At 33.3% G+C, this 27,223-nt stretch overlaps 3 protein-coding genes across 7 annotated transcripts; all 3 read right to left on the bottom strand.

The window, feature by feature from the left end:
• Positions 1-1,203: 1,203 nt before the first annotated feature.
• Positions 1,204-11,468, bottom strand: LOC7477817 (probable LRR receptor-like serine/threonine-protein kinase At1g56140). 2 transcript variants are annotated; one of them, XM_024598667.2, is made up of 24 exons: positions 11,263-11,468; positions 7,507-7,690; positions 7,313-7,384; positions 7,162-7,233; positions 6,972-7,043; positions 6,719-6,790; positions 6,539-6,610; positions 6,362-6,433; positions 6,176-6,247; positions 6,000-6,071; positions 5,847-5,921; positions 5,677-5,748; positions 5,488-5,553; positions 5,173-5,235; positions 4,946-4,990; positions 4,735-4,796; positions 4,132-4,514; positions 3,854-4,049; positions 3,600-3,761; positions 3,100-3,218; positions 2,742-2,952; positions 2,262-2,493; positions 1,939-2,089; positions 1,204-1,836 (listed from the first exon to the last, which is right to left on the bottom strand). In XM_024598667.2, exons 1-24 carry the CDS (start codon positions 11,390-11,392, stop codon positions 1,438-1,440), a joined length of 3,126 nt encoding a protein of 1,041 aa, XP_024454435.1. In that variant the 5' UTR covers positions 11,393-11,468; the 3' UTR covers positions 1,204-1,437. The 2 variants fall into 2 exon arrangements, with proteins under 2 accessions (XP_024454435.1, XP_024454439.1); XM_024598671.2 differs by having other exon boundaries at positions 7,162-7,244; positions 7,507-7,712; positions 11,263-11,389.
• A 1,188-nt stretch (positions 11,469-12,656) lies between these two features.
• LOC7477816 (uncharacterized) lies at positions 12,657-17,487 on the bottom strand. Of its 3 annotated transcripts, XM_024609072.2 has the most exons (8): positions 17,243-17,482; positions 16,845-16,913; positions 16,221-16,338; positions 16,010-16,128; positions 15,484-15,567; positions 15,208-15,297; positions 13,759-13,815; positions 12,657-13,196 (listed from the first exon to the last, which is right to left on the bottom strand). In XM_024609072.2, exons 3-8 carry the CDS (start codon positions 16,327-16,329, stop codon positions 12,963-12,965), a joined length of 693 nt encoding a protein of 230 aa, XP_024464840.1. In that variant the 5' UTR covers positions 16,330-16,338; positions 16,845-16,913; positions 17,243-17,482; the 3' UTR covers positions 12,657-12,962. The 3 variants fall into 3 exon arrangements, with proteins under 3 accessions (XP_024464840.1, XP_024464848.1, XP_002297944.1); XM_024609080.2 differs by lacking the exon at positions 16,845-16,913 and having other exon boundaries at positions 16,010-16,125; positions 17,243-17,487; XM_002297908.4 differs by lacking the exon at positions 16,845-16,913 and having other exon boundaries at positions 17,243-17,478.
• A 2,764-nt stretch (positions 17,488-20,251) lies between these two features.
• On the bottom strand, positions 20,252-22,768 carry LOC7477815 (growth-regulating factor 8). Of its 2 annotated transcripts, none has more exons than XM_024608619.2 (4): positions 22,161-22,768; positions 21,875-22,048; positions 21,429-21,777; positions 20,252-21,216 (listed from the first exon to the last, which is right to left on the bottom strand). In XM_024608619.2, exons 1-4 carry the CDS (start codon positions 22,525-22,527, stop codon positions 20,556-20,558), a joined length of 1,551 nt encoding a protein of 516 aa, XP_024464387.1. In that variant the 5' UTR covers positions 22,528-22,768; the 3' UTR covers positions 20,252-20,555. The 2 variants fall into 2 exon arrangements, with proteins under 2 accessions (XP_024464387.1, XP_002297943.1); XM_002297907.3 differs by having other exon boundaries at positions 21,429-21,768; positions 22,161-22,766.
• Positions 22,769-27,223: the final 4,455 nt, after the last annotated feature.

Genomic DNA, 27,223 nt, shown 5'->3' with positions numbered 1-27,223 from the left:
TTGAAAGATAAATTACAAGTTAGTTCATTGATATTGAATGGTGATTTTATTCATATAAGGTGTTGTACTCATATTTTGAGCTTAATAGTGAAACATGGGATGAAACTAATTAAGAGTGGGATTGAGAAAACTAGAGAGAGTGTACTTTATTGGACAAGTCCATCCAAAAAAGAGGAAAATTTTCAAGAAAATTCTTGTCATGTTTGTTCCTATAACTAAAAGCTTTGTTCTTGATTGTTCAACAAAGTGGAATTCAACATATTTGATGTTTAGAATGCTTTGATTTATAAAGATGTATTTTCTCAATTTAAGCAACAAGAAAGTCTTTCAAGTGAATTTGATTGGGAGTTTGCAAGTTTAATTTGTGATCGGTAGAAGATGTCTTATGAGGTCACATTATTATTTTTTTCAAGAACAAAGTATCATACAACTAATCTATTGGCTTCTTGTCATAATGCTTTTTCAAAATTTGTTTGATTAGATTAGCATTGCAAAATTAGGCTTCTTGTCATAATACTTTCTTTCATTCAAAGAGTATATAATTGATATTTCAAATACAATTAGTTCATCGGAGATTTGGACATGTAAAGAGTTTTCAACTTTTTCCACAATCTAGTAGTTATAGTTTCCTTAACAACTTCTCTCAAAACCTTATCGGGCAAACAAAGCTGAATAGCACTATATGAACATTTTATGAGATCTTATTTTTCCTCGCCATCCATTTTCTTAGGCAAATTATCTACACCTTTTAGTGTCTTGAATAAACCTTGTTGAACTAGCAAGCACATATTAACATGCAATGGATTAAAGTCATTCTTACCATTAAACTTATCTACATCAAACTCATTGTCAATGTTATTTTTATCGTTATCGTGAAAGCCAACTAATAATTATACAAGTTTTGATACCAGTTTGTTGCAGAAAACCTTGAATCTTAAACTAATTGGCAAGTAGAGAAATATAAATGAACCACAATGCGTTGCACAATCAGTCATAACAAATTTATATGGTTCGACATCTTAAACCTACTTCATAGGAGAGATGATCATAGAAATTCATTATGAAAAAATAAAATGATGTCACACAAAATTACTATTTCATCGAAGATCTCAAAGTAACCCTAAAACTTATATTTTCTCTATTTTTTCTTATCACCAAAATGTAGAGAATGGAGACACTTACAAATAAGTAGTAACCCTAAAATATAACAACTTCAAGATTTTATATATGGATTAATTACATGAATATTTATTTTCTCATTTTAACCTATAATTAAAGACCAACCCAACTTCTCATTTGATGTGTGTCCTTTTAAGAATTTTGTACAAATGTTTTGAGTATAAAGCTTTCATGTCTGGAATAATCATACAACTGCCTAGAAATAGACACCTGAAGTGCGACTCTATACGGCTGGATATTGTAGCATTAACTAGCCTTTCACCTTCCATCCCCAATGAGGTCACTGAGCCTTGGTTCAGTGACATTTAGTGGAGAGTGCATTTGATCACCTCGTGGAATAAGATCAATTGGATTGTGATTCTTGCTCTTGCTAGCCTCGGATGAAGTGGATGCTTGAGTATTTTCAGTCGAAAAGGTGCCAGTTATATCCTTAAAATCCCAATCAGTCAAGTAGCTTGGCTTTGATGTAACAGCACTCACTTCAATATCTCCAGTAAGCATTGCTACAACTCTTGACATTGTTGGCCTCATAGCTGGTGACCCTTGAGTGCACAAGAGAGCTACTCCAACAACTCGAAGAGCTTCATTTTCATCGAATTCTGTTACACTCGGATCCATCAGCTCTAAACTTCGCCCACTTTCATGCAATTTCCACGCCTAGAAACATTATACCGTCAATTCACTTTGAGAAGGACTGATTTCATTAACAAGGGTAAATAGGCAAGTAAAAAAAAAGTATACAGAGTTTTTTTCTTTTACCCATTCGAGAAGATAGACCCTTTCGTCATCCAAACTAGAATCAGAATTTGCTCTCCCACTCAGGATCTCCAGAGCAACCACACCAAAACCAAAAACATCAGCCTTCTCTGTCAGATGTCCACGCATTGCATACTCCGGTGCCAAATAGCCTCTACAAGAAAATTAATTTGCTTGGTGAGAAGGTTTATTGCAAGAATCCCTTCAAATAATCTCCATTGATTTTACACGTGGCTTCTGAACGCTGCGCTTTGGTATTGACTATAGCTTGGTTCATAATCAGCAAATTAAGAATGATTTAAGGACATGGTTGGAGGAGGTCTTACATGGTTCCTGCAACTCGAGTGCTGATGTGAGTTTTCTTGTCATCATAGAGTATTGCCAATCCAAAATCTGATATTTTGGGGAAGAGGTTTGCATCAAGCAAAATGTTACTGGCCTTGACATCTCTATGTACAATCCTTGGCCTTGACTCCTCATGGAGATAAGCTAACCCTCTAGCAGTTCCCAGGCATATATTGAGGCGGGTTGGCCAATCAAGATGCATGCCATCTTTTTCTGCATAATTAGGAGATGCAAGCTTAGTACATAAACCATTCCATTTCCAAAATGAAGTCTGAAAACTGAACATGTATCTTATTGAAGTACAGTGATTTGTCCAGCCAAGATGCAAGCCTTTTCTATTCACATTCTTCAGCAACCAAAAGTAAATCCTGTCTATTTCGATCCTCTAGATGAGTGTAGAGAATCAAGTTTCTATGGCTACTTAGTAAGGGAAATATGCAAGCATTTGGGCATCTTCATACCAAAGAGTGTCTTATCAAGGCTTTTGTTTTCGAGGTATTCATAAACGAGGAGGCGTCTATTTCCTTCAATGCAGCATCCATACAATTTCACAAGATTGCGATGTTGAACTGCCGATATGGTTGCGATCTCCGTCACAAATTGATTTGTTCCCTGGTTAGATGCTACTGAAAGCTTCTTTACAGCAACTTCTCTCCCATCAGAAAGCATACCCTAAAAAGTACCAGAATTTAGTAACGTAAAGCATAATTTGATTTGTTCCCATCAGAAAGCATACCTGGTCCTAGGTAAACAGAAAAATCTTGAACCTCTAGCTTATCTTGTTTATAAAATGTAGAGTAATTGTCTTGCGTTTCTTACCTTGTACACAGGTCCATATCCTCCTTCCCCTAGCTTATTTGAAGGGCTGAAGTCTTCGGTGGCAGTCCTCAACTGGGAATAACTAAAAGTGTTTGGTCTAGGGCCCATCCCAAGCAACACTGCAGATTTAAGCAAGAAAAAATGAAGTCATTAGTTTAGGATACCTTTCTTTATATAACATAATTTGTACAGATCATGTTAACTTAATATATAAAGTTCTAGACAGGAAATGGTGAATCATCCAAGCAGAGTTAACCTCCTCCAAAGAAATTACACCCAGATTCAAGGCATAAAATCATTTTCTGTTTAAGGAAAATTTGAAGGTCCTTGGTTGTGTATCAGGATCAAGTACATCTTCACTCATATGAGAGAGTTGAAGGCTTGAGGAGAGCTTCTGCTCACTATTGGAATCATCACACTTCACCAATTCCAGAATCGATGAGGTTTGGATTGGACAAACTATAATAAGTACAAGTTGTCTGATTATTAGATGGTCTTACCTTCCTCATCTTCGCTGTCTTTTTTCAACCTGATGTAAAGAAGTACAGATATCAGGATCAAGCTCACAACTCCAACAGAAATGGAAACACCAACAATCACCCCCGTCCTGCTCTTCTCTTTTCGAGTACTGGATGGTATCCCACTAACATTTGGTGTAAAATCTGTGCAGTAAATTCAGTTAGCAATAGCAGTGAGAACCAGAGAAGCACAATCTGAACATACTAAGTTTGCTTAGTAAGTTAAGACATGTTACCTGGAACAACATTGAGGGCTGAAATGATTGGTCCATAGTAGCCTTGTACAGGGTTACAGCACGTACCCTTACCAGCCCAAAACAGGTGAATTTCAAGATGATTTTCTGACACAGTAACGTTAAAAGTCTTTGTAATTGCTCTGTCGACCCCACCTGCCTCCATTGATATGTCAAAGTCCTTCAATTGTCGGTTTCCCTAAGAAACATATGAACACAGAAAATGGAATTTTAATTATAGAAATTTGTACAACATGCATTTGGTTTTAAACCTTTTTTACCTGAATATAGATATCAAAAACACGTCGTGCTAAACTATCCCAGGTTTGTGAGCTTCGAGCTGCAAATCTAGTTTCTGCAAATAACAGATTTATAGTGTAAGGCCCATTCTGGAGACCTAGGCCATAGTACCTAAGTGAACCAGGAGATATCCTTGAAGTCTGATAGAGCTCTGGGGTGTTGGTGCCGGTAACTTGTTTCAAGTTATTTTCAACATAACTAGGATTTTCTCTATCAGCGTACAAGCCTGCGTTGCTCACCGCCCATTTCTCAGTGCTAGTTACAGTGAATGATGCTGCACTGATAGATGAATTTTCAGCTTCATAAACTGTGCCGTCAGCAGTTCTCATCATTGGACCACCACACTTGATTGAGAAATTTGCATCTGCAACAGATGACAAGATAGAACTGAAATCAATTATTCTCTTCCAAATTGTTGAAGCATGAAGCCATTGTCACCTTTATATGAAACTAATTCCTGGAAGTCTAGACATGCTAGACAAAACTAGGATGATTACTGGCAGGGTCTAGGAAGGCGCATTTCATATTGAATCAGACAATGAAAAGTTCTAGTAGGAACTAAATTGCTGAATGAAGAAGCTTACAGAGTGGAGGATTCCGATTGCATGGGAAATTTCTCTGTAGACAGTTCAATCCTGGCAGAACACTACATGGGAAAACATTTATTGCTTATCAGAATTGGAAACTAAGAAAGAAGGAAAGGACTGGTTCCAAATACAGGATCAATATTGCACCAGTTTTGCTTGATGTGCACACTATTAATTATAAGGGCTTTGAAAATACATATCACTTCACCTTATATTTGAGCTGTCAAAAGTGAAGTTGTTGGCCACTAAATTCCTGCATAGTTTCACAAAGGTTACTGACAAATATGTGCTGTAAACCTCAGTAAAGATTCATGATGACAGAATAAGGCGATATTGATTTCTAAGAGGTAGTTCATTTATTTGGTGTACAAAACGTAGTGTTAAACTCAGAAAACAAAGATGCGTGAAAAAAGCGTCATGGTTTGGGACACATACAATTGTATATTTGAGGTTACCCATGAAGGAAAAGTCCCTGACAGATAATTGTAAGACAAATCTCTGCAAAAATAATTATATAAGCGGGGGTTAATAGGCGCATGATAACAAAGGAGTTGGGATAAAATTAGATTCTGACTTAATTCAGATACAAAAAAGAAGGAAATAAAGATCAAAAGGGTTTCAGGATATAGTCCAATAAAATAATGGTGTCACGATATGATCTAACATTGCTTCAGAAGTTGTTATGTAATCGCTGCTTGGGCAGTGCCAACAGATGCAATGTATAGTGGTATTCTTTGGTACAAGACTTACATTGTCTGAAGTTTACTGCTCTTCTGGTTAGGAAGGGTTCCGATTAGACTATTGTTTCCAAGAAACCTGGCCATTGCAATAGTATGGGAAGAGAATAGAAAGAGAAAGTAACAAAGTGAAGAGTTCAGCAAGAGTGTCAGAACCGCAAAAAAATGATCAAAGCACTTCTAAAGGTTTAGTGATATTTACAAGTATTGAAGAGAACTCATATTGAATAAAGCACTTGGAACTTGGCCTGTTAAATTGTTGAAACTTAAATCCCTGAAAAATTGATGAAAAAATTACATAAGAAACACACGGGTGCAAGTAGATTTCAAGGGTGGCTTTGGCCTTTTAAGCTAAATGTATCAAGAACTTACAGTCTATCTAGAGTCTGGAATATTTCTCCAATATCAGATGGAATACTACCACTAATCAATGCATTCCTCAGAGTCCTTCGGAGAAGATAATCGAGAAATTAGTGCATATTTGGATGCATATAAAAATAAGGAATAGACTAGTCAACTACTTACAAGTCGGTCAAGCTCTTCAAGTTCTTGATAAAATCAAGAGTGGAGCTCACATTGCTTAAATCGCTGATTCGCCTGTAAAGTTATGTGCATTTACACATTACTGAAACTAATTTTCTTTTGCATGTAGACTAACATATGAAAGACAGAGAGTTATAAATAAATAAATAAAAACTCACAGAGATTCCAGTGAGGTCAAGTTGGAGAAACTGGATGGTATAGGACCTTCAAAAGAATTCCCTTGAAATCTCCTGCAGGAACATTCCATAAACCAATCAAACAAATCATTCTTCCCTGTAGCTGTAAACATACTACTGCAGTGCTGTGTCTAACAAATGCAAATATCAGAAGATTTTATGGCTTACAATGATGTCAGCCTTGTCCAGTTGCCAATAAAGTCAGGTATGTTGCCTGTGAAAGCAGCATCTGAAGCCGAACTGAACATAAACAAGCCAAGCGAAGGTGAGCCATGCTGGGGTACACTAACCTTGGATTTGAAGATGAACAAACTGCTATAAACTTATAGAATGTGATTTCCTTACAAGATTGTCATTTTTTTAAGGTTAACAAATGTTGAGGGAATTTCACCACCCAATCCACAACTATTCACATAACTGCAAAACAAACAGATATCAAAATCCTGTATTTAACTACATATGGTACAAATACTTACAGAAAGGAGGTCTTTGGTTACATTACAGGGAACACGTGCTACAACTTACAGTTGCTCAAGATTGACAAGTTGACCCAGTTCTGGAGGGAGTGTTCCTGAGAAATTATTTATACCAATAGACCTGTTGAACATGTAACAAATAAGGCTTTTTTAGAAGATTATCATCCAAATACGATTGCCTATGTGCTTAAAACCTGTACAATACTTCATCTTGTAATCTGTCCATAAATTAAGACCAAAATGAGGATATATGCTGATAATTTATTCCACGAAGTAAAATTTGATTGAAAAGCAAATCCTACAGCAAAGTTAGCTCCTTGAGATTTCCAAGCTCCGTAGGAATGGTCCCAGAAAACGCATTATGCGCAATTGACCTAGTCACATGAAAAAAAGTAAGGTCAATGAGCTGTCGAGGTTCAATTTTTTTTCTTTTTATGTAACAGAAGTGTGTCAGTTGTAATAAAATGTTCTGGAAAGAACTTCTTTACTTACAAACTCTGCAATGCAGTTAAATTTCCAATAAATGCAGGCAATGGACCGGTGAAGTAATTTTGATCAATTTTCCTGCAAAATTCCTTCAACTATATAAGCTAGAAGCATAGAATCTTTCAACAAAAATTTAATAATTTGGGTGTTTCCTTACAGAAGGGTAAGATACTTCAAAGCCGTAATTACTTCTGGAATCTCCCCTCTTTTGTTCAAAGCATAGACTCTCCTGAAAATAGTTCAAAAGTTATACGTAGACTAAAACAAAGACCAAACAAATGCCAACTGCCCTAAAATTTACGAGGGCTCATGCGAAAAATCGAAATTCTTTAGAGAGAGAGAGAGAGATACAGTTGAGTAATGTGACATGTAGCACTATTATTGTAGGTACAGACACATTTGATGGCAGGATTGTTGGCAGTGTCTTCAAAATCGGTGCCGTTAATGGCAGATCCACTGCATGGCTCTCCACTTAAGTTCCATAATCCCACAGCTTTTGTGTCCCATTGTTCAAATAATAAGTTCAATGCACTCACTGTCTCACCATCACAAAACAACTTTTATAATTAGTTTTAAATAAGGCTGTTTAAAAAAAAAAACCAAAAAATTGATTAAATCAAGATGACAAAAAATAAATAACTGAAAAAACTAGAGAAAAAAAATCAAATGAAGCAATTAAAAAATCTTTTGGTGCGGTTTGGTTTTGCTTTTAATTTCAAAAATTTAAAATTGATTAAGAGGCCGTTTGTTTACGCGGTAGAGATTGCGTTTCAATCAAAACGCATGAGTCAAATGTTTGATAAAGTAAAAACCATTAATTAGTGTTCATGGGCCCCATCATTTTCTATGTTTGCAACGCAAGATTGGAAGAAGCAGGTGTAACATGCTTTTCTTGCACTGTTTATGTTAATTGCACTGTTCAATGACCAGTGCAATTAACATGAACAGTATACATGAATGCACTGTTTATATGAACAGTGCAAGAGAATTGCACTGTTCACTTAAAAATAGTGAACACTGCAATTCACTTGCACTGCGTGAACCCTTTTTTTTTTTAGTGTGTTAATTTTTTAACATTTTTTTAAAAAAAATATTTTATAGTAAATTTTATACCTGATAATATTTTTTCTAATTTTATTACACGCTAAAAAAATTATGAAAACTGTAGTTCTTGTCGGATGTATTTCGTACGTAATAGAATTGTAGATGGTTTCATAGAATAATAAAAAATATTTTATATTAAATATGATTTATTTCATGATGTAATAACAATAGTTAAATACACAATATTTAAATGAAAAATCATCAATATTAATATATATTTTTTAAAATTATTTTAAAACCTCAATTTTAAAAGCATTCTTAACCAAACACATTAAACTACTTTTTGTTCAACCTCAATTTCAACCACAGTTTTAACCAAACACTTATTTTTTTAAACCAACCTCAACTAAAAGTACTTTTTATAAAACAATTTTTTTCAAACCATAACCACAATAGCTATCATAATATCAAACACACTCTAAATTGGACCGGTTCAATTTGAACCCTAAACCGGGTATAAAATGTTTATTTTTCTCTTCGAAACCTTATTCCACTAATTTTCTTTCCTCCCGCAGCCACCCCACCCTCCTTTTCTATCTCTATAGTTTGTCGACTCTGGCTCACCTCTCTCTCAAACTCTCTCACAGCCCTCTCCCCCTCCCTCCTCTCTCTCTATTTCTGGTCTTTTAGTTTGGTGCGGTTGGAATGGAAAAACATTGAATACTAAAAATATGTTTGGAAGTATGGTAGTGGTTTAAAGAATTTTTTATTTTAAAATATATTAAAATAATAATTTTTTATTTTTAAAAATAATTTTTAACATCAGCACATCAAAATGATCTGAAAACATTAAAAATATATTAATATGAAGCAAAGAAAAAAATAAAATAAAATTTAAATTTTTTCAAAAACGTTTCCAAAACACAATGTGAAACAAGCCAATAATCATTAATATATCATCATATTAATATTTAAAAAATATATCATTCAATATCCATTGTATTTTAAGATCATTATTAAATTTTTTATTAAAAAATATATTAACAATGCTTTAATACTTTTTTACATTAAAAAAATAATTTAACAAAACAAGCCAATGATATTCTAGTAGAACCCTAATTTAGAAGAGAGCTGAAAAGGAGGGGAAGAGATTGGAAAAATAAATTGAAATGGCATCTGTGTATTTGTATTGTGTTATATATGAAGGTAAATTTGTTTATTTATTTTTATTTCAAGTTTTGAATTGACTAGGAATATAAAGCGTAATTTGCTAAAATACAGGCCAAAGCAAAAAAAAAAAACAATTAAACTATAAGAGGTTTGGTATAATTTTATCTTTTTTAAAATATAAGTATAAAGGATATTTTTAAACTGAATTTTATATTAATTAATGCTAATTTTTTTTATAAATGATTTTAAGAGAATATTATTTTGGTATATTCAGGGGGAAAAAAATTGACGTTGTATCAAAAATCGACTTCAAATTAAAGGCTCGAGAGTTTGAACGAACAAGTATTACAAAAATTGTATGTAACAACGGTGATATGAAGGGATTCATCACTCTACCAACCAATGACATAGTTTTTATTTTCTGATGATCATGGGTGGACTTCCTAATCGCTATGCCTTGAAACAGAAACAAAATGCCCAGCAATGAATGAATTGAACATAATATTTTAGCTCTGCTCTCAAGGCCTGCCAAAAGTTACGCCAGGATACCTGGAGTCCTGGACCTTTCTCGCTTGCAACCCACAGTAAAAAGTTGTTTATAGTATAAAAAGCTGCAACCCACAATGAAAATTCAAGCCACCAAGTTGGTTTGGTTTGGTTTGGATTTTATAGAGATATACATATCACTTTATCTTAAGTTATCTAAAGGAATCTTTGAAAAATTCAAGGGCTACGTAACATATGTAATTACTTACCCCACTTAAAGTTAGATTAACGGGTTTATTAATAAATTGATCAAACTTTTGGATCGCCATAGCAAAGGTTGGAAGTAGAAAAGTCAATTACTTACATTCAAGAGTTTGATTATAAAAAAAAACATGTGTATTAGTTGACTGTCTGCATGGATTATATGAAAATTCCGAGGTAATATATGATTGTAAGAAGAGAAAAAACCTCCAAGGTGATGAAATTACAGTCGAGGATTTCTAATTTCAAAATGCCCCTTCAAAAAAATATATATATGCGTGCTTCAAGTGGGCATTGATTGTGACCCCCTACACATACCCAGCTAAGTCATCGGTATGGACACGAGTGAAATATTATATCTTTTTCGCTGCCAACTTTGGAGTGGGGCGGCTGAGAGTGTTTTTTAATTTTTTTTAATTTAAAAATACAATAAATTATTATATTTTTTATTTTTTAAAAATTTATTTTTAACGCCAACTGCGACAATGATATAATAATAATGATAATAAAATATTAATTTAAAAAAAAAACAGCACCAAACTGTTATTTAGTTACTTTTGTGTAATCATAACATGCATTGAAAAATTAACAAAAACATCATCAAACACATACATAGGTAGCATTTTTTTAGTTTTAATCTCCTACAAAGAAGGCAATTCTAATCTCCATGAAATATGGATGAAAACAGAACAAGAAAGAAAAGTAAGAGTTTCAGTCAGATTTTACATATATATGATACTTTGCCTTAAGATTATAACCCAGCTTAATTTTAAGAATGTTAAAACAAGATAAGAAAAAACGTATTTTAATTATTAAAATCATTTGAAGCTAATTAAGAGCTATATATATTTCTTATATATAAATCTCCGATCTGTAGTTTTTCTTCTTTTTTTTATCAACTAAACTGCATACCTTAGTTTCTCGCGGTGAGAAAATAAATTTCTGTCACCCAGTTCCCTCATAGCTAAAACAAATGAAACCCCGTATACGCGAAGATTGCAAGAGTAAAAAGAAAAGAAAGAAGATGCAAGAAAGATGGATGGATATGGAAGCAAATTCACATGGTTTATTTTGGAACCATTTGCCCCTCGTGAGGATTATTTAACTTGTACTGCAGAATTCAGGAGATCTGAGAGAGATACGTACCTTCAGATGGATCAGTAGTGGCGTTTTGAGCGTTGGACAAGTGAAAGACTGAAAGAAGGATGAACAAGTGAAGACAGCAAGAGCAGACAGCGAAGACTGAAGAATGGAGCAGCTTTACACTCCATCCCATCTCTCTCTCTCTCTCTCTATGGGAAAAAGAACGCCTCCTCCCTTTAGAGTTTAGAGTTTAGAGCTGTAGTTAAAATGAAATGAAAGGCATGTCTTTAAATACATACAAAGAGAGCGATAGAAGTCTTTTTGATGCACTGTTCTCAATTTTGGTTAGCTGGTGAGGCCATTTCCTTCTTTTTCCGTCTTGCGAAGTTACAACCGTTAAAAAAAATACTCGCAACTTATTTTCAAGTACAAGATGGTCATAATTAACCTGAAGGGTCAACTCACTTCCCATCCAACACAAACTCCAGGGATTCATCGAACATGTTAACTAATCAGTGAAATCGTCGAAAATATCAAATATTTTGAATTACATTTATTAGTCCTTTTTATTTTAATGCAGAACTGTATCTGTCTCTGAAAGCTTAGCTACAGCCGGATTCAACATAACTGTAGTTTTTTAAAATATTTTTATTTTTAACATCAATATATTAAAATTATTTTAAAAGAAATTAAAATTTTATAAAATTCCGATTGTATCGCTCGTGATCCCTAGATAATTAGTTCACGAATGAGCATTCGCAGACGCTCTAATTTGGCTGCTTAGACGTCGTAAACTTCAACCGTACAATACGAAGACTGCCGCTCGTTTTCCCACCTAATTAACGAAGAAGCATCTGCAGACGCTCAAATTTGAAAAGTCTTTCTGGGACAGTTTTCTTTGAGGAAGCCTCTTTTTTATTATTATTATTATTTTATTTTTTTTGCATTCCGACTTTTCCATTTATTGAACAAAGTATAAAACTTGGTTTAAACATTCTCAAAGGTCTTTGTATCTGACAAATATGTGTAGTGGATAAGAGTTTGGTCAGCTATGTGGGGCTATTCTAACTCTGGATTCTCAATATCTGATGTTGAGAATGCATGAGATGGGGCCCAATCTATAAGGCCAGATCACCTTTGCCTCATGATGATGCATCAATAATCCTAAGATGACCAATAGCTCGACGGGTTAAAAAGGAAGAGTTTGTTTTTTTTTTTTTTAAATACTTTTTATTTTAAAATATATTAAATTTATGTTTTTTTAGATTATTTTTTTAGTAATTTTAATACATTAATGTTAAAAATAATAAAATCTAAATGCAAAAATATTTTTGCGATTACAGTTTTTAAAAATTCACTTTTAATTGCATTTGTAAGTTTTAAAAAATATGTTCTAGTAAAAAAGTTGTGAAATAAATATTTACATGCAAAATAAATAAAGTGCAAGTCTACATAGATGAAAAAAAATTATTTTTACATTTATAAAATCTTGTCTACAAAATCTATTATAAAAAAACTAAAATTATTTAACTAAAACTACCACAATCACAAACGAAGTCATCCAATAGATTTGGATCCTATCTATCTTTCATATATATCCCCCGGGGCCATGTTAGTATCCCAAATGATACAAACAGCATATAAATGATCAAGGTGGTGGAAAAGAAATCAAAAGGACTAATGGTAACCAGTGAATATTGACCATAAATGAATCAATGTGTCGAAATCTTACAATCAACAAAAAAATTCTGTGTTAGCATGCCTCAGTCATAATCCTCAGCGTAGTGATAATCATCCTCTTCATTTTCAAAATACGTATCATTGTAGTAGTCATTGTTTCCGGCATCAGTCTCTCCATAATCATGTTCGTGCTCGTCATTTTCTTCACTAGCACCAGAACCGTGTCCTTCAGGGATGGAGTTCTCGTCCACCTGCTGTGAGTCAGCATAACTGGCATTAGAGTGTTTGCTGTCTTCTACCTTTCCAGGAACCTCCTCCTGTGATCATACAGCATATATTAACTCATGACCATTAGGAATAGAATCTTTGAAGAAAATAAAAGCACTGAAAGTATGAAAAAGTGGAAATAATTCAAACCAAGCATTGATGGTAACAAAAAAAGAAACCCACCAATGTCACAATCATACACTGCAGATGAATAACATGTTTCTATAGTTTGCATGATAGGTGCAGGTTCAATTTGCAGAGAGTATTAAGTCAACTTTCTCCCTTAGAAGGTGGTTATTTAACTCAACATGTCTTAGAGTTCAATTACTTAATATCACTTCTGTAATATTTTTGTGAATAGAAATGTCAATTATACTAATAAAATGATGCAAATGAAGTGCTCCTGCAAGGTTAAATGAAATTTTGTCCCCGATAATAAGTTGATAACAACTAGCTCTATGTCACCGAGCCCTATGTTACGTTTTTTAAGATATACAGAGAGAGCAGCTTCCTTTTTTTTCTTTGTTCTTATTTTTTTTTCTTTTCTTCCGAGGAAACATAAAGTGGGGAAATTCATCCAGAAAAAAAAAATAGGGAAGTAGAGAAACGTACAGGCCCATCATCCAATAGCTTCTTCAAGACATCATAGTTGATTTTCGAACTCGATCTCTGGAAAGACCAGACAAAACAAAACGTTAGTATCCAAAAACACAAGAAGTTACTAAGAGGGCCACAAATTCTCGCATGATGGGCAAAGATTTAACATTAAAGCTGTTGGGAAAAAAACTTGAAAACGTGAAAACCATAAAGTTTTCAAATCGATTCTGACTTGTAGAAAAACCTAATAAGCATAAAATGCTTATTTTGAATAATTGTGGGGGAAAAAACAGAAGAAACATGATTGCTTTGAGGATAAAACTGGAAGATAGCAGAAATAAAATAGATACCCCAAGAGTAATTCATCAGCGCTTCGCTCGCATCGTACCAAAAAAAATTTTAACCATGAGAAAAAAGTGCATGCATTGTTAGCAATATATTTTCTATTTACTTAATTATGAACTCAAAATTTAATTTTATGTATATAATTTTTTTTTCTTTTTTCAAATAACAAGAGAATGACATCTTATCTGGATCAACTTGAACTTATCTATCAAACCGGCGATTTCAGTTCTTTCAAATAATTTCTATTTAATTACATAACAATAAAAAAATACAAGCTATTTGAAAAAAATAGCATAAATTTTTAAAAAAACCAATGATGGGTTGTAAAAAGCACTTGTTAATAGATTGTTATACTCTTATTCAAAGTTAAAGTAAGAATTGAATGATATTTAATAAAATAACATCTAAAATATATTTTTATTTAATTTAAGAATTTAATAAATTAATATTTTAATGATATTTTAAATTAATTAATTTAAAATAATATATAAATTTAAATTAATAAAAAAACAAACAAAAATAAATAAAAACATGTGGCACGAGAGCTTGGTATAAATTAAAAGGCCAACATACACCTGGGCTAGAAGCCCAGGCCTCCGCTTGGATTTTTTTTATTTTTATCTCAGGAGCGGATAACATATTCTACTCTCTTGTTTTAGGCGACAGGGCATCTCTTTTGCTTAGAATCTAGCCACCACCAAAAAAATCTAATGTATAAGTTTTTGACTAAAAATTCTTTTTTCAAACTATTTTCATCAAAAAAAAAAAACCTCAAAACACCATAAAAACCACCCAACAATCCCAAAATGACTCAAAAAAATGAAAAACAATTGAATCCAAAAAATCAAAACCAAACTCGATATGCCTATCTCACCATGTTTAGAAAGAAAAATCATCATCATCAAACCTTCTTTTAGAAAAATCATCATCATCTTTTAATTTAGTATTTTTACTATAATTTTGAATCTACTTTCATCTAATTAGACAGTAAGAGGATTTAATTGAAAAAAAAAAAAAAAAAGCTATGTGCTTTACTGTTAATATGAATACTGAAGCTGAAAGTCCAGATTTTTTAGTTTTTTAAGTTAATTCATCTTTCCACCAAGTGTTTATTCTTACCGTCTTATTCTCTGTCTGGCCAGCAATTTTAATGGCTTTCTTAGAAGGTGTTCTTTTCTTTACCTTTCTAGCTCCTTTCAGTTGGTTCCCCTGCCAATAAAGACCCCAGATAGAGAATATCAAAAACTGAAGCTGGTAGCCACACAAGAATAGTGGTAAGCTAGGCATTCCTTTGATAGAAACAATATATCTTCAACAGCTTCTAAAATGGATGTGAGCCAAGATATCTACAGATTGGATAACTTGAAATGGCAGAATTCACAGGGAAGACATTACCTTCAAATATTTCTTGTTCATCATTTCCCAAAGGGTTCTTTTGAATTCCATCTCTTTCTCATTGTGAAGAAGGTATCCAGCAATCTACGAACCATTTGGAACTTGGTCAACATCCAAAGTTGAGCATGACATTAGAGGAAAAAAAATCTATAATTTTAATTTATGACAGAGCTTGGTGAAAGAACTTGATATACTACTTTAATACATGTCTTTATAGGTATGGGAAAGCAACATCAAATGGAAGTTGGATCGGTTGTATGTTAGGGATACAAGACCTAAGTAAACAAGGCATTCAAGCCAGAGGTATAGCTTTTCATATTGGCAGTTTTCTACATTGGCATAAGCTGGATGGGCTTACAAGGGATGCATCAACGAAAACAATAATTTTGTAACATTAAAGTTCTTTCAATCAGGTGGCACATCCAAGTTCCTTTATGGGAATTAAACCAGCCTCATTACCCTTTTGTTTGCATCATTCGGAAGATTGAGCTCCTATAGCAATTTAAAAAAATGATATATTGCATACCTCAGCATCATCGATGTCACTAAGATCTTCTGAGTCATTAGCAGCTGCAGTACTCCTCGATTGATTTCTCTGTAACCAATTAGAGGCATTCTCCACATTTAGGTGGAAAACAGAAGCTACTGAACCATTGGAACAACAATTTGATCAATATAGATCCAAAAAAGCTGAATTTCCACCTTTGAGAACAAATAAATAAAAAGGCTTCCCTTACCTTTACTTCTTTTAAACTTCCCAGTTCTCTTAGACTGTCCCGATGCTGAAGCTCCACCTTTGATGGAATTTAGACGCGTCTTGGAAGAAGATTTTACTTCTTTCTCCATCTAAAAAACCTGAGAAACCATAATAAGACATTGTATAACGCACATTCCTCCATCCTATTCTGCACAAACCAAGTTAACTTTACAGAACAATTTCACCATTTTGCAGAAAAAACAGATAAACCAACAAAAATAGTCTTAATGCAACAACTTGACAGCTAAATAGCATCCTCATTTACACATGTTCAAAAATTTCATCATGTAATAGAAACCAAAGCTAGGAGGACCGTCATTCGTCCATGAAATAAAAACATATGCAAGTAATGTGAATTAGTACACCTATCTCACCAGAAGAAGGAAGATTATCACCCCTCATTTTCCACCGAAATTGTACTAAAATCTTATAAAAGCCAGAGTAACAAAATAGCAATTTAAAAGCAAATGAAAAATGTCTAACAGGAAACCTGCCCATGAGGCAATAATTACATTACAAATAAATTTATGATTCATCAATAAGCAGGGGGTTTAAATGGGCACATTGACTTGTATGTGGAGACAAAATACAAAGACAGACGCACCTGATGGGAAACGCATGTGAGATCCACAAGCACAAGCACAAGCACAAGCACATGGATTAACAGTGAAATCTGAACAGAACGACATCATTTTTTATTTAACCCGAAATCAACACTGTATATAGCAATCACAGCCTCACTCAAAAAATAAAATAAAAAAATTCTTCCATTCTACTTTATCACTTATGTTCTTTCATTAGATGATGATGATGATGATTGTTCTTATTATTGCTATTATTATTATTTACCAGAAACCAATCAAGAAATTGAAAAAATCATCTCATGAATAAAAGCAGCAGCATAGATAAAATCAATCAATAATGACAACCAAAACAAAGACTGTACAAACAAAATTATTAAATGAAAAGGGAGAAGAACAAGAACAAGAAAACAGGGCATACCGTTAGAGAGCATGGGAGAGATGGGTTCTGGAAGAGAAAAAAACGGGGGGGCAGGAAGAGAAACGGAAAGCAGAGATCGTTAAAAGACGATGAATCTCAGGTCTTGGAAGCGTTTTCAAAATTTGCGAGTTGTTGCGCGGCTACTTTTATTCTTAAGCCATGCGAGTCGGTTTGCTTGCCGCTTGTGTTCTATAAGGGTTCTGTGGATGGGTTTTCATTGGAAAGAATCAAGCCCGTCAAATAAAACTACTCGGCCCAGATAAATGGAGTGGATTGAATTAGAAAACCACCTCCAAGTCTGCCCACCCCAAAAAAAAAAATTATTAAATCCTTGAATCTAATTTGTAGATCCAGTACTTTGTCATTTGCTATAAATTATATTATTAACTAATAACTATAAATCTAAAATTCATGAGGAGTTTATTATGTAAAATGCATTGTGGATCCTTTCTTATGGTAATGTTGACGAATTGTTCATAATTTTTTTTATTGTTTTTCCTTTTTTTTTTTAGCCCTTGTTAAACTAAATTGTAGGCCACTTGTAGAGGAAGGATGGGATTGAAAGATAAAGGATTCAAGTAAAAATATAGAGAAAATGGATGATTTTAACAAAGTTTGGGTAAAATATTTATTGTCGTCCCCATACTTTTCAAAATTCAAGGACAAAATCAATTTTGATCACAAATTTTATTTTTTTTAATTTTTTTTTTTGTTCATAGTTTGAGAGAGGTAAAAGAAAGTCACTGAAATCCAACTTTAGGAAGAGTAAATTTTTGTTGGCATCAATTCTGACCACAAAAATATTTAATATTGGTGTCAAATTGTTCATTTGATGAGGAGAGTTCACGTTAGGTTTTTCTTAATCTTGAAATTGCATAAAAAACATATATGAGTTCAGAAAGATTTTTTATTTCGAGCTTTGAGAAGGTTTTTTGAGGTTTTTTAGGTCATTAATGGATTTATTAAGTTTCCTAGAATGTTTTCTAGGTTTTTTAGGTTGAAAAGGGTTGAAAATCATTTTACTGGTTGAAAAAACTTTTTCCTTGATTTTCCAGCCGCTGTTGTGGGCGGAACTGGGCAAAATATCAAACGACGTGTTATCTATCTTGATAAACAATGCATCGTCTAACTTATTATAAAAAATAGGACGAATGATATATCATGCCCCATTAAAAATAAAAAAAACATTAAGGGCCCAAGCACGCGAGCATCTTTTAAAAGGCTAGCGTATGAACCCTTACTAGATGATCTAGGCAAGTTGTCAAACCCAACAATACCTAACTTTTTTTAAAAAAAAAGTTTTTTTAATTAATTCAAAATAATTTTTAAATTTATATTTAAATTAATACACATTCTCTCTTTTATTTTATTTATCTAGCTTCTTTTAAATAGCCTATTTTTAAATTTATTTTTTTAATTATTTTGTATACATTTATTTTTTTTAGAGATTTTTATAATTCATCAATAATTTTTTATGTTTTATATAAATGAAATTTATTTTAAGAAAATTAAAAATATTTCTTTTTGGAAAATATTTTTAATGTGTAATTTTGCATAATATTTTTTTGTTTTTTATTTTATTTAATCAAATTTTATATGTATTTATTTTTATTATCACTTAATTAAATAAAAAAAATGATATTTGTGAATAAAGTTATTAAACTCAACCATGTCAAAAATTTGAGTTGTAAAGTTAAATATCATGGTTTATATTTATATTTAATTTTAATTTTTAATTATTATTAATAACTTTTTATTTATTTAATATATGATTGTGTTTCATGATTTAAGAAGAGAGAGAGATATTGATCACGATTTGATTTCCATTTTACGTTGGAATTGATTGCCCGTGTCAAATCTAATAAATAGATTAATTAGATGATATTTTATTATTGACCTCAATTGAGTCAACTTAACAATCACATCATGTTATTGAATAAACTGTTAACACAAGGAAGATTCTAAATAACTAGAACAAAAAATTAAGTTTTTTTTTTTTAGTTTATGATTCATTGTCGATACTTTCTTCAACATCTTAGAACACTAAATCCTAGTATTTCAATGATAAGAACATTTTAGTGCACTCTTTCACGAAATCCTAGTCTGTGTCTGATCTATAATTAGAGGCGTTTGCATCATGTTCTTAAAAACCTTTTTTTTTACATATATATAAAAAAAAATATGGACATTCGTTCCAAACCTCAAATATCAAGGCCTCAAAGGGTTAAACTGCTAGCATCCATTTAGCCAACGAAAAGCTTGAAACACAACAAATTTATTCAGTACCAACAGGGACAAGAAATACTAATTGATGAGGGTGAACAAATAGCATCAGGAGGCCAACTGTGATGATCGAGATTTGGGAGTATCTAAGTAGAGGCTGGGAGGTTCGCGTTTGCCACAGCTTCAAGGGAGGGGATCGCTGTGCAAATTGGCTTCAATGATGGACATGGTTTGGAGTCAAGGACTCCCTCCTTTTACCAGAGGGTCTCTCATCTTTGTTGCTAGCGGAAGAGACTCTTTATTAAATTCAAATTAATAAAGCTAGACCAGAGAGATAGGCATTTTAACTGGACATTTGGTGGTCTGTTTCTGTGGGTTAGGAGGCTCGAAATAGACGGGCCTCATTTTGTTTTTCTTTCTGGAACATATCATGGTGTAGCCCCTTTTCCTACTGTATCGGGCCTCCTGTGAAGGTGTGAATTATGAAGTGTGTTGCTCACCTTGAGAATTGTTGTGAAACCATGCCATGAGAAACTGAATACACGCGCACGCAGTAGCTGTTCAAGGAGCAAAACATCCCAGCAAGAAGATCTCACACACAATCGAATTGTTTGAAGACCAACGGCAGATGCAAATGAGTTCCATGCACGTCGGGAAATTATTACGAGTCATGCTCATCGACCCGCATTCACAAAGTGATGGCCCGATGGTGAATTCCACATGATTTCTACATCGGCCCTACCGAAGACATCCATCGACTTGGATCGTGTAAAAGGATAGTCATCATTTATCAACTATGAAACGGAAATTAGTTGGATAACCGAATTGTATATCGTGTTATAACTTCCCATCAACTGCTACTTGTACTTTGTAACATAGGGAAAGGATCTACACATTCAATCGGGGAACCTAGACACGGTAAGGAACAGGCCAGACAATCCATCACGAGGCTCAAATTCCACACAGAAACTATCCTCTTGTGCCGAAAAGACTTGGGAATGGGATAAGTTTGGGCCACATTAGCTTCTACCCTCTGGCCTCTACCCAGCCAGAATTTACAACAAACTATAGCGGTTGGTTTTTGTTGACATTAATTGGGGCCACAGCTACTGCTGCAAGGGGATGGTAAATTGGAAGCAGTTTTTGCATTGCTGGAAATGCCAAGACACAAGGCTTCAGCTAATGGTCCACCAGGTGGTGATACTATCCATGAACCACCATGACTCATCATCCACTGAGGTCTCAAGCCACTCGCACTCTGATGATCTCTATCTGATAATCCCATGATCCCAAAACTACTCAGTTGAGCACTCCCATTTCCTTCATTATTAGTTTCACTTCCAGTGCCAGGTGACATTGACAATGTAAGAGCTGAATGTGGCAATACTAACTTCTCACTTGAAGAAACGTAACTTTTTTTACCAATCCCACCAATGTCGTCTCTCCCTGAATTAGTTGACCAAGCATCAATGAAGTGCCTTGTCTCTTGTTCTTGGGTCAGGCTAGGACTTAAAGCCCTTTCCAAAGTAGTTGATTTGGGACTTGATAACACGCTGCAATGATCATTTAGCCTCTGAGCTTGTAATGAATGGCCACCTCTATATGTATTTGAGCAAAGCGGCTGCTCTTCTCCATAAACGTTGTACACTTTGCCATTACCCTTGATGCTGTCTCTCTTCAAATGCTGCCATTCTTGGCTGTAATTACTGGCAACGGGTAAAATCTCGCCTTTCAAGAGCCATTCCAAGCTCCTTCACGGGTTAAAAACAAATCATCAGTTATTTATTATACAGCACAAAAGAGAAAAAAGACACCAACTTCATGTTAATGAATAATGGATAAGAACAAACGGTGTGTCAATTATGAAAGTGAACTTTGTCAGGCAGCGTAAAAGAGGTCTGTTCAATGCATGGTCCTAAGATTCACAACAATTTATTAGAATATTAAAGATCATAACTCTCACCTGGGTTGATCATATGAGCTGGCAGAAGGGGCCATGGCACTAGGAAACATAAATAAATGGCTTGGAAAGTAAGGTTTTTGATTAAACAGGTGTGGATTAGTGGAGTAATTGCTATTGTTGGTGTTAGTGTTATTGTTGGTCAATGTCCTCGGGGAGTCATGAGTGTGTAATTCCACAGGCTTTCTTGAACGGGGACGGCTCTTATGAGAGTGCCTCTCACAGTATTTCTGGTCAGGTGCCACATCTCTTGAACACCTCCATTTTTTCCCATCAGTTCTTTTGCATCTCCATGGTTCTGCATCTGATGAGTTCAGGCTAGGAATTCCCAGTTCTAGTGAACCTGTTAACACTAATAAACATGTAAAATAAGAGCCATTTGTGATAACTTTAATCTAATATAATGCAGAAAGATGTGAACTTGACAAAAAGACTGTTGATGATATTACTGTTAGACCGTGGAGGAAGGACATTTGATTGATTTTTGGTGATGGGTATAAGGAGTTCAGGAGGGACAGGAACAGAAGCCATCATGTACTTGTAAATCGTGGTTTGTCTTTCAAGTTCTTGCCACTGAGCAGCTGTAAAAAGCACTCTCTCATTCACAGATGGTGTCATTTCTCCTGTCACCACAACACAAGCGAGCGCGCGCAGCAGAAATTAAATCAATTAGTCTCCCCTGTATCTTTAGATCAAGGAAACAAAAAGTGAAATTAAAAGAGGAGGAGACTTTACCTGAGGAATTGAAGGTAAAAGGAGAAGAATCAGAGATAAAATAGGGGTACTGCAACGATTTTGACTCTGCTATTGCATCAGGAGTACCAGTCCCAGAAGCAGAGACGGAAGCTACAACGTCTTTTATATCACCAAGACAAGTAACATGGTTGCTTGTGCTATAAAACAGTGGCCCACTACCTCCACCACCACCACTACAAGAAGAAGATGATAACTCATGAGCTGCTGGTTCATGATCACAAGACATCGCCGTCACTGATCTCTTACTACTACCACTACAAGATTCCAGGTTATCTTGCATCCTTAAACCCAACCCAATATCATCCACAAAAACTCCACTACGAGTCCTACTCCAACTACTTCTCATAATATTATCAAGAGAAGAAAACAAAAGGGCCAAGGGCTTTTTTACTACTACGACTTAGACCGAAAATAAAAATAAAGCCAGCCTTAGAACTCACGCTAGCCGGTGCAAGTCTGCAAAACTCTCTCTCTCTCTCTCTCTCTCTCTCTGTTTGTGAGCTTGGATTTGCAAGTGTTATTGATAAAGTTATGGTGGAGCGGTGCCGCCATTTTTAGCCACGAGTTTTTCGCTTTGCTTCCTTGGCTCCCAACATTAGTACTCCTTTTGGATTAAAGACAAATTCCCTTCTGTCGCTGTGTCACTACTGACACATATATATTATAACGTACTTAACACATAGTTTAACGTTTTCTTCACGTTAAGTTTCACTGTTGAACTAGCCTGGTAAAGGTTTTTTTTTTTTTACACACACACCCCGCTGCTTCAAGACAGATTATAATTAGGAAATACTAGACTGGAAGTCTGGAACCGCCATCCGTTGTGGGCACATTCAATTTGTTTTTAACATAAAAAAGGAATGGAATGGATAGTGTTTTTTTTAAAAAAAAAAACAAGAATAATTCACCACTTGAGTCATTAATTTTATTGTATATAATAATATAATATCAATTAATTTAATAGTATGATTTAAATTAAATGTAACAATAACAAATGAATAGTTAAAAAATATTTAATAATAATTGATAAAAAAAAAAATCAGTATGATACATATAGAGAGAAAAAAAAAAGGATTATTGAAGACTCACCATCATTCCATCGTGAATATCAATTATGACCAAGAAAGTTTACTAAAAGCAAACCAAACATAACATAGTGAAGTGAGTATCTTTCTTTATTCAATCAATCAACTCTATTTAATTTAATAATAAAATATATTTAATAAAGAACAAAAAATAAAAAGATTGGACAGTGTTTTTGGGTGATTGGAGGCTATTTTCCAACATTTATAAATATCAAAAAAATTAACACCAACCTATGCAATGATTCAAGTGTTTTGGTGGGGATTGGACGGTGTTTTCGGGTGATTGAAGGCTATTTTCTCTCGGTTTTTTTCAGTTTCTAGAGATTTATTTTCAGGAACGGCGACTATAAAAAAATAAAAGGGTGTTTATAAATACATTGTAAATACAATTTTAAATCGCAGCTTTACTATGAAACTACTATTCTGAATCGTAGTTGTTAAATAATTCTGAACAACTATTCTTTATAAAATATATCATTTTCTTAAAACTTTTCAAACTTTGTTATTTCTTATTATCTTTCTTAAAACTATGTTAGTTTTTTTTATAAAAAAATTAATCAGAAAAGACTGTTCTATTGCGATTAATAATATCTCGGACAGTACTGGAGTTTCTTGTGAACATGCCTACGATGCTCCCGCCATTAATTACAACTTGAAGAAGGAAAAGATATTTCCAGCATATCTAGGCTAACGTACCGAGGCCGATTCTGCAGACAGCTTCGTTTCTCCTATATTGTCCTGTTCATTTGTATGGCCGTAAATTGGTGGATTGGGGAGGCAATCTAGTTAAAGTAGTCACACAAAAAAAAGAAGCTGTGTTGTGTAAAAATGAATCTGGTTCCACTTGTACGAGGTTTTTTTTTTGTTGTAATTATTCCAAAAAAATAATAATTAAACGACTCTTACAGATGCATCGGATTTAAGACCGAATGTCATCAAGTTAAACGATCCCAGGAACATAGTTTAAGGTTTGAGTTCTTTTTAACCTCTTTCTTGTTATTTGAATATATATACCTTGATTTATGTTACATCAATAATATTATTCGGTAATTTTCATATTTAAACCTTCTTTTATTCGTATATGAGATTGTCGAATACTTTCTTTGTTTTTTTTATCAATTTTTTTTATTAGAACATTTATTTAAATTTTTATTCACTGTTCATTTATTAAAAGCTAGATAGCATGGCATTGCTATGCTAGGGGTTTTTTTTAACATAAAAAGAAAGTATAAAACATATATTTCTCAAGTTTAATTTTTTTTATTACTATATCTTTTGTTTATCTTTTATCTTGGTGAAAACATGTTTCTTAACTTAAATTATTTTTTTAAAAAAAAAAACAATTCATAATTGTTGAAGAAAACTAAAAAATACATATCAAAATAATATATCTATATTTTATATGCCGTTGAAAACTTAAAAAATTATATATACAACAAAATCATGTCCAAAATCTTTTTAAAAATTTCAATAATAAAAAAATAATTTAAATCAAATTCTCAAGAGTAATTTAACATTATTATTATTGTCATATCTATGACATAATAATTTTAAGAATAAATTGTTAAAAATCTATTAAGAAAATAATAATAATATTTAAGAACCATATTAAAATTTAAAAATAAGTCAACATGTAAATGAAATAAATACCAAGTTCCTTTCTCTAACGAATTTAGCCACACGCGCTGCGTGCACATGAAAAATTTTCCTTTTCAACTTTCTGTAAAATTCGAGGCAAGATGATAATTTATGTGGAAAATTAATAAAAAGAAAAACTTAAATAACAATTTCACCGAAGCATTGGACAGTCAAGTTTTACTTGAAATCTCCCGTCCACGTGTATGTTTTCCATTGGCTGTGATGTACAAAGAGGGAGAGCGTAATTTGTTTTGACTAGAAGGGTCGCTTTCCGTCAAACACGGCGTTAGCTGGTGTGTTCATTGGGAGTCGAAATACAGAGGGGTCCACTTGGTTTTCGTGGGGGACCGCAGGGAATTTGATGTGACGCAATAACTAAATTATGATGGGTCCACTTTTTCGTTTTCGAGTCAGGTCCCAATAAATGTTTCTATTTCTATGTTTAGGTTTAGAATCCTAGAAATTCAATTTAGACCCCCTATTCGATAAATTTAGAGGATCTTATGCATAAAAAGTTTCCAAGAATCTTAATTTGTTACAAAAACGGTAAACTTTGCAATTTTAACAGGTAAGAAAGACAAAAGTTGGTTCCTCAGAGCCAAGGCAATTTTTAACATCAACAAAATACCAACCTGAATTGGTGACCGCATCCTTTTAAATTAATTTTTTTATATATTTAAATTATTTTAATGTGCCTAACACTTAATTTTCAGACACTTTTTCTTCGAATTATAACATTGATTAGATTGTGCCTTCCCGGGTGACTCGAGTTCTTGGCTAGGTCTGTTTTATTCAAAACCTGGATCAATAATTAGTTTAGAGAAAACCTTTCGACCTGTCAGGTCAACCCGGAACCTGGATGACCTGACAAAACTCAATAAAAACCTGTTTTATTTTTTTTTCAAATGCATTTTTTCTTCTACTCGGAGACCTCTCTCTTTTTATATTTTTCAGTTGATTATTAACTCATTTCAAAGTTCACTATATAAATACTAAAAGAATGTTTTTTTTTTTCCAATGTGAGATTTGAAGTCTTTTGGTATATATACTTTACATTCACATGAAAAAAGTTATATTTTTTTAATGTGAGATAAAGAATATTTTGAAAAAATCTTTTAAATTTCATTATTTACAACATGTATAGTCTATATTCACATGGATTGTTTTTTAATTTTTTTATATGAAATATTAAAATTTCAAATATTTTTTTAAATTTTTTCTGGTTGACCCGGGTCAACCCGTGTAACCCAGGACCTGACCCCTTGGCTGAGTCAACCCCTAGGACGAGTTTGATAACTATAATAAAAATTAGAGTTTACTGTTGAGCTGTCACTATTCACATGCTCACAAAACATTGTGGACATACTATGTATTTTTCAAGAATTTATTTTGATCATCAAAATTTTATTTTGTGTGATTTAATTCTAATTGAAGACCAATCGATTCTAAATTCTTAATCAATGATTAAACTGAAAGAAGGGGATGAAATGAAAAGGACGTCAAACATAGATGGCGCGCCAATGATTAAATGAAAATACACTTAGGTCTTCGATATTTAAAAATAACACAATATATACAATTTAGTTCCCCTTAAATTTAAAAAAATAAATTTTGATACATGAGTTTATTTGTGTTATTTTTCAGTACCTGATTAGAGAGGTAAAAGAGAGGGGGGTTGCTAGATTCCAATGATAAGAGAGAAAGTCAATGTTTACTCTATTTTCGGCTACCAAAGTGAGTTTAATTGGTGTTCACGAGCTCCATAAGATGAGATGGGTTTCATGGTAGTTAGCAAAGAAAAGATGATTTTGGTGTCAATTGATTCCATTCGAAGAAAGGAGTTTAGCCTAGGTGTTCTTTGCTTTTAACCTTATCTGAGATGGTAGATCCGAGGTCAATTTTTTTTTATTTTATTTTAGGTAGATTTTGATTTTTTTGGGTTGTTTGAGGTCATAAATAGATTCTTCAAGGTGTATATGGTGCTTTAAAGTACTTTTGAGTCAAAAGATGGTTGAAAATGAATTTTTTTAAATATAAAACACTAGTGACTCAACTTTTCAACGACCTCTTGTCATTGGAGATATGGGCAGAGCATATGACATGTTGTTTACAAATTTGTTAAAATAATTCAGGTTGTCTGCCTCATTAAAAAAATAAATTAAATATGTTTGGGCATGTGGGCTGCTCCATGCCCAGACACTTGGGCATTATTTTCTTATGCTGAGGCATATGCATGCCTAGAATTTTTTTTTTATTTTTGATTGTTTTGTTTTTCAATTTGATCCTTCACAATTGAATTTTTATTGATTTTTTTGCTTA

This window comes from Populus trichocarpa, chromosome 1 (assembly GCF_000002775.5).
Source record: "Populus trichocarpa isolate Nisqually-1 chromosome 1, P.trichocarpa_v4.1, whole genome shotgun sequence".
NCBI lineage: Eukaryota > Viridiplantae > Streptophyta > Magnoliopsida > Malpighiales > Salicaceae > Populus > Populus trichocarpa.
The sequence above is the reverse complement of the archived record's forward strand: the minus strand, read 5'-3'. Positions and strand labels throughout refer to the sequence as shown.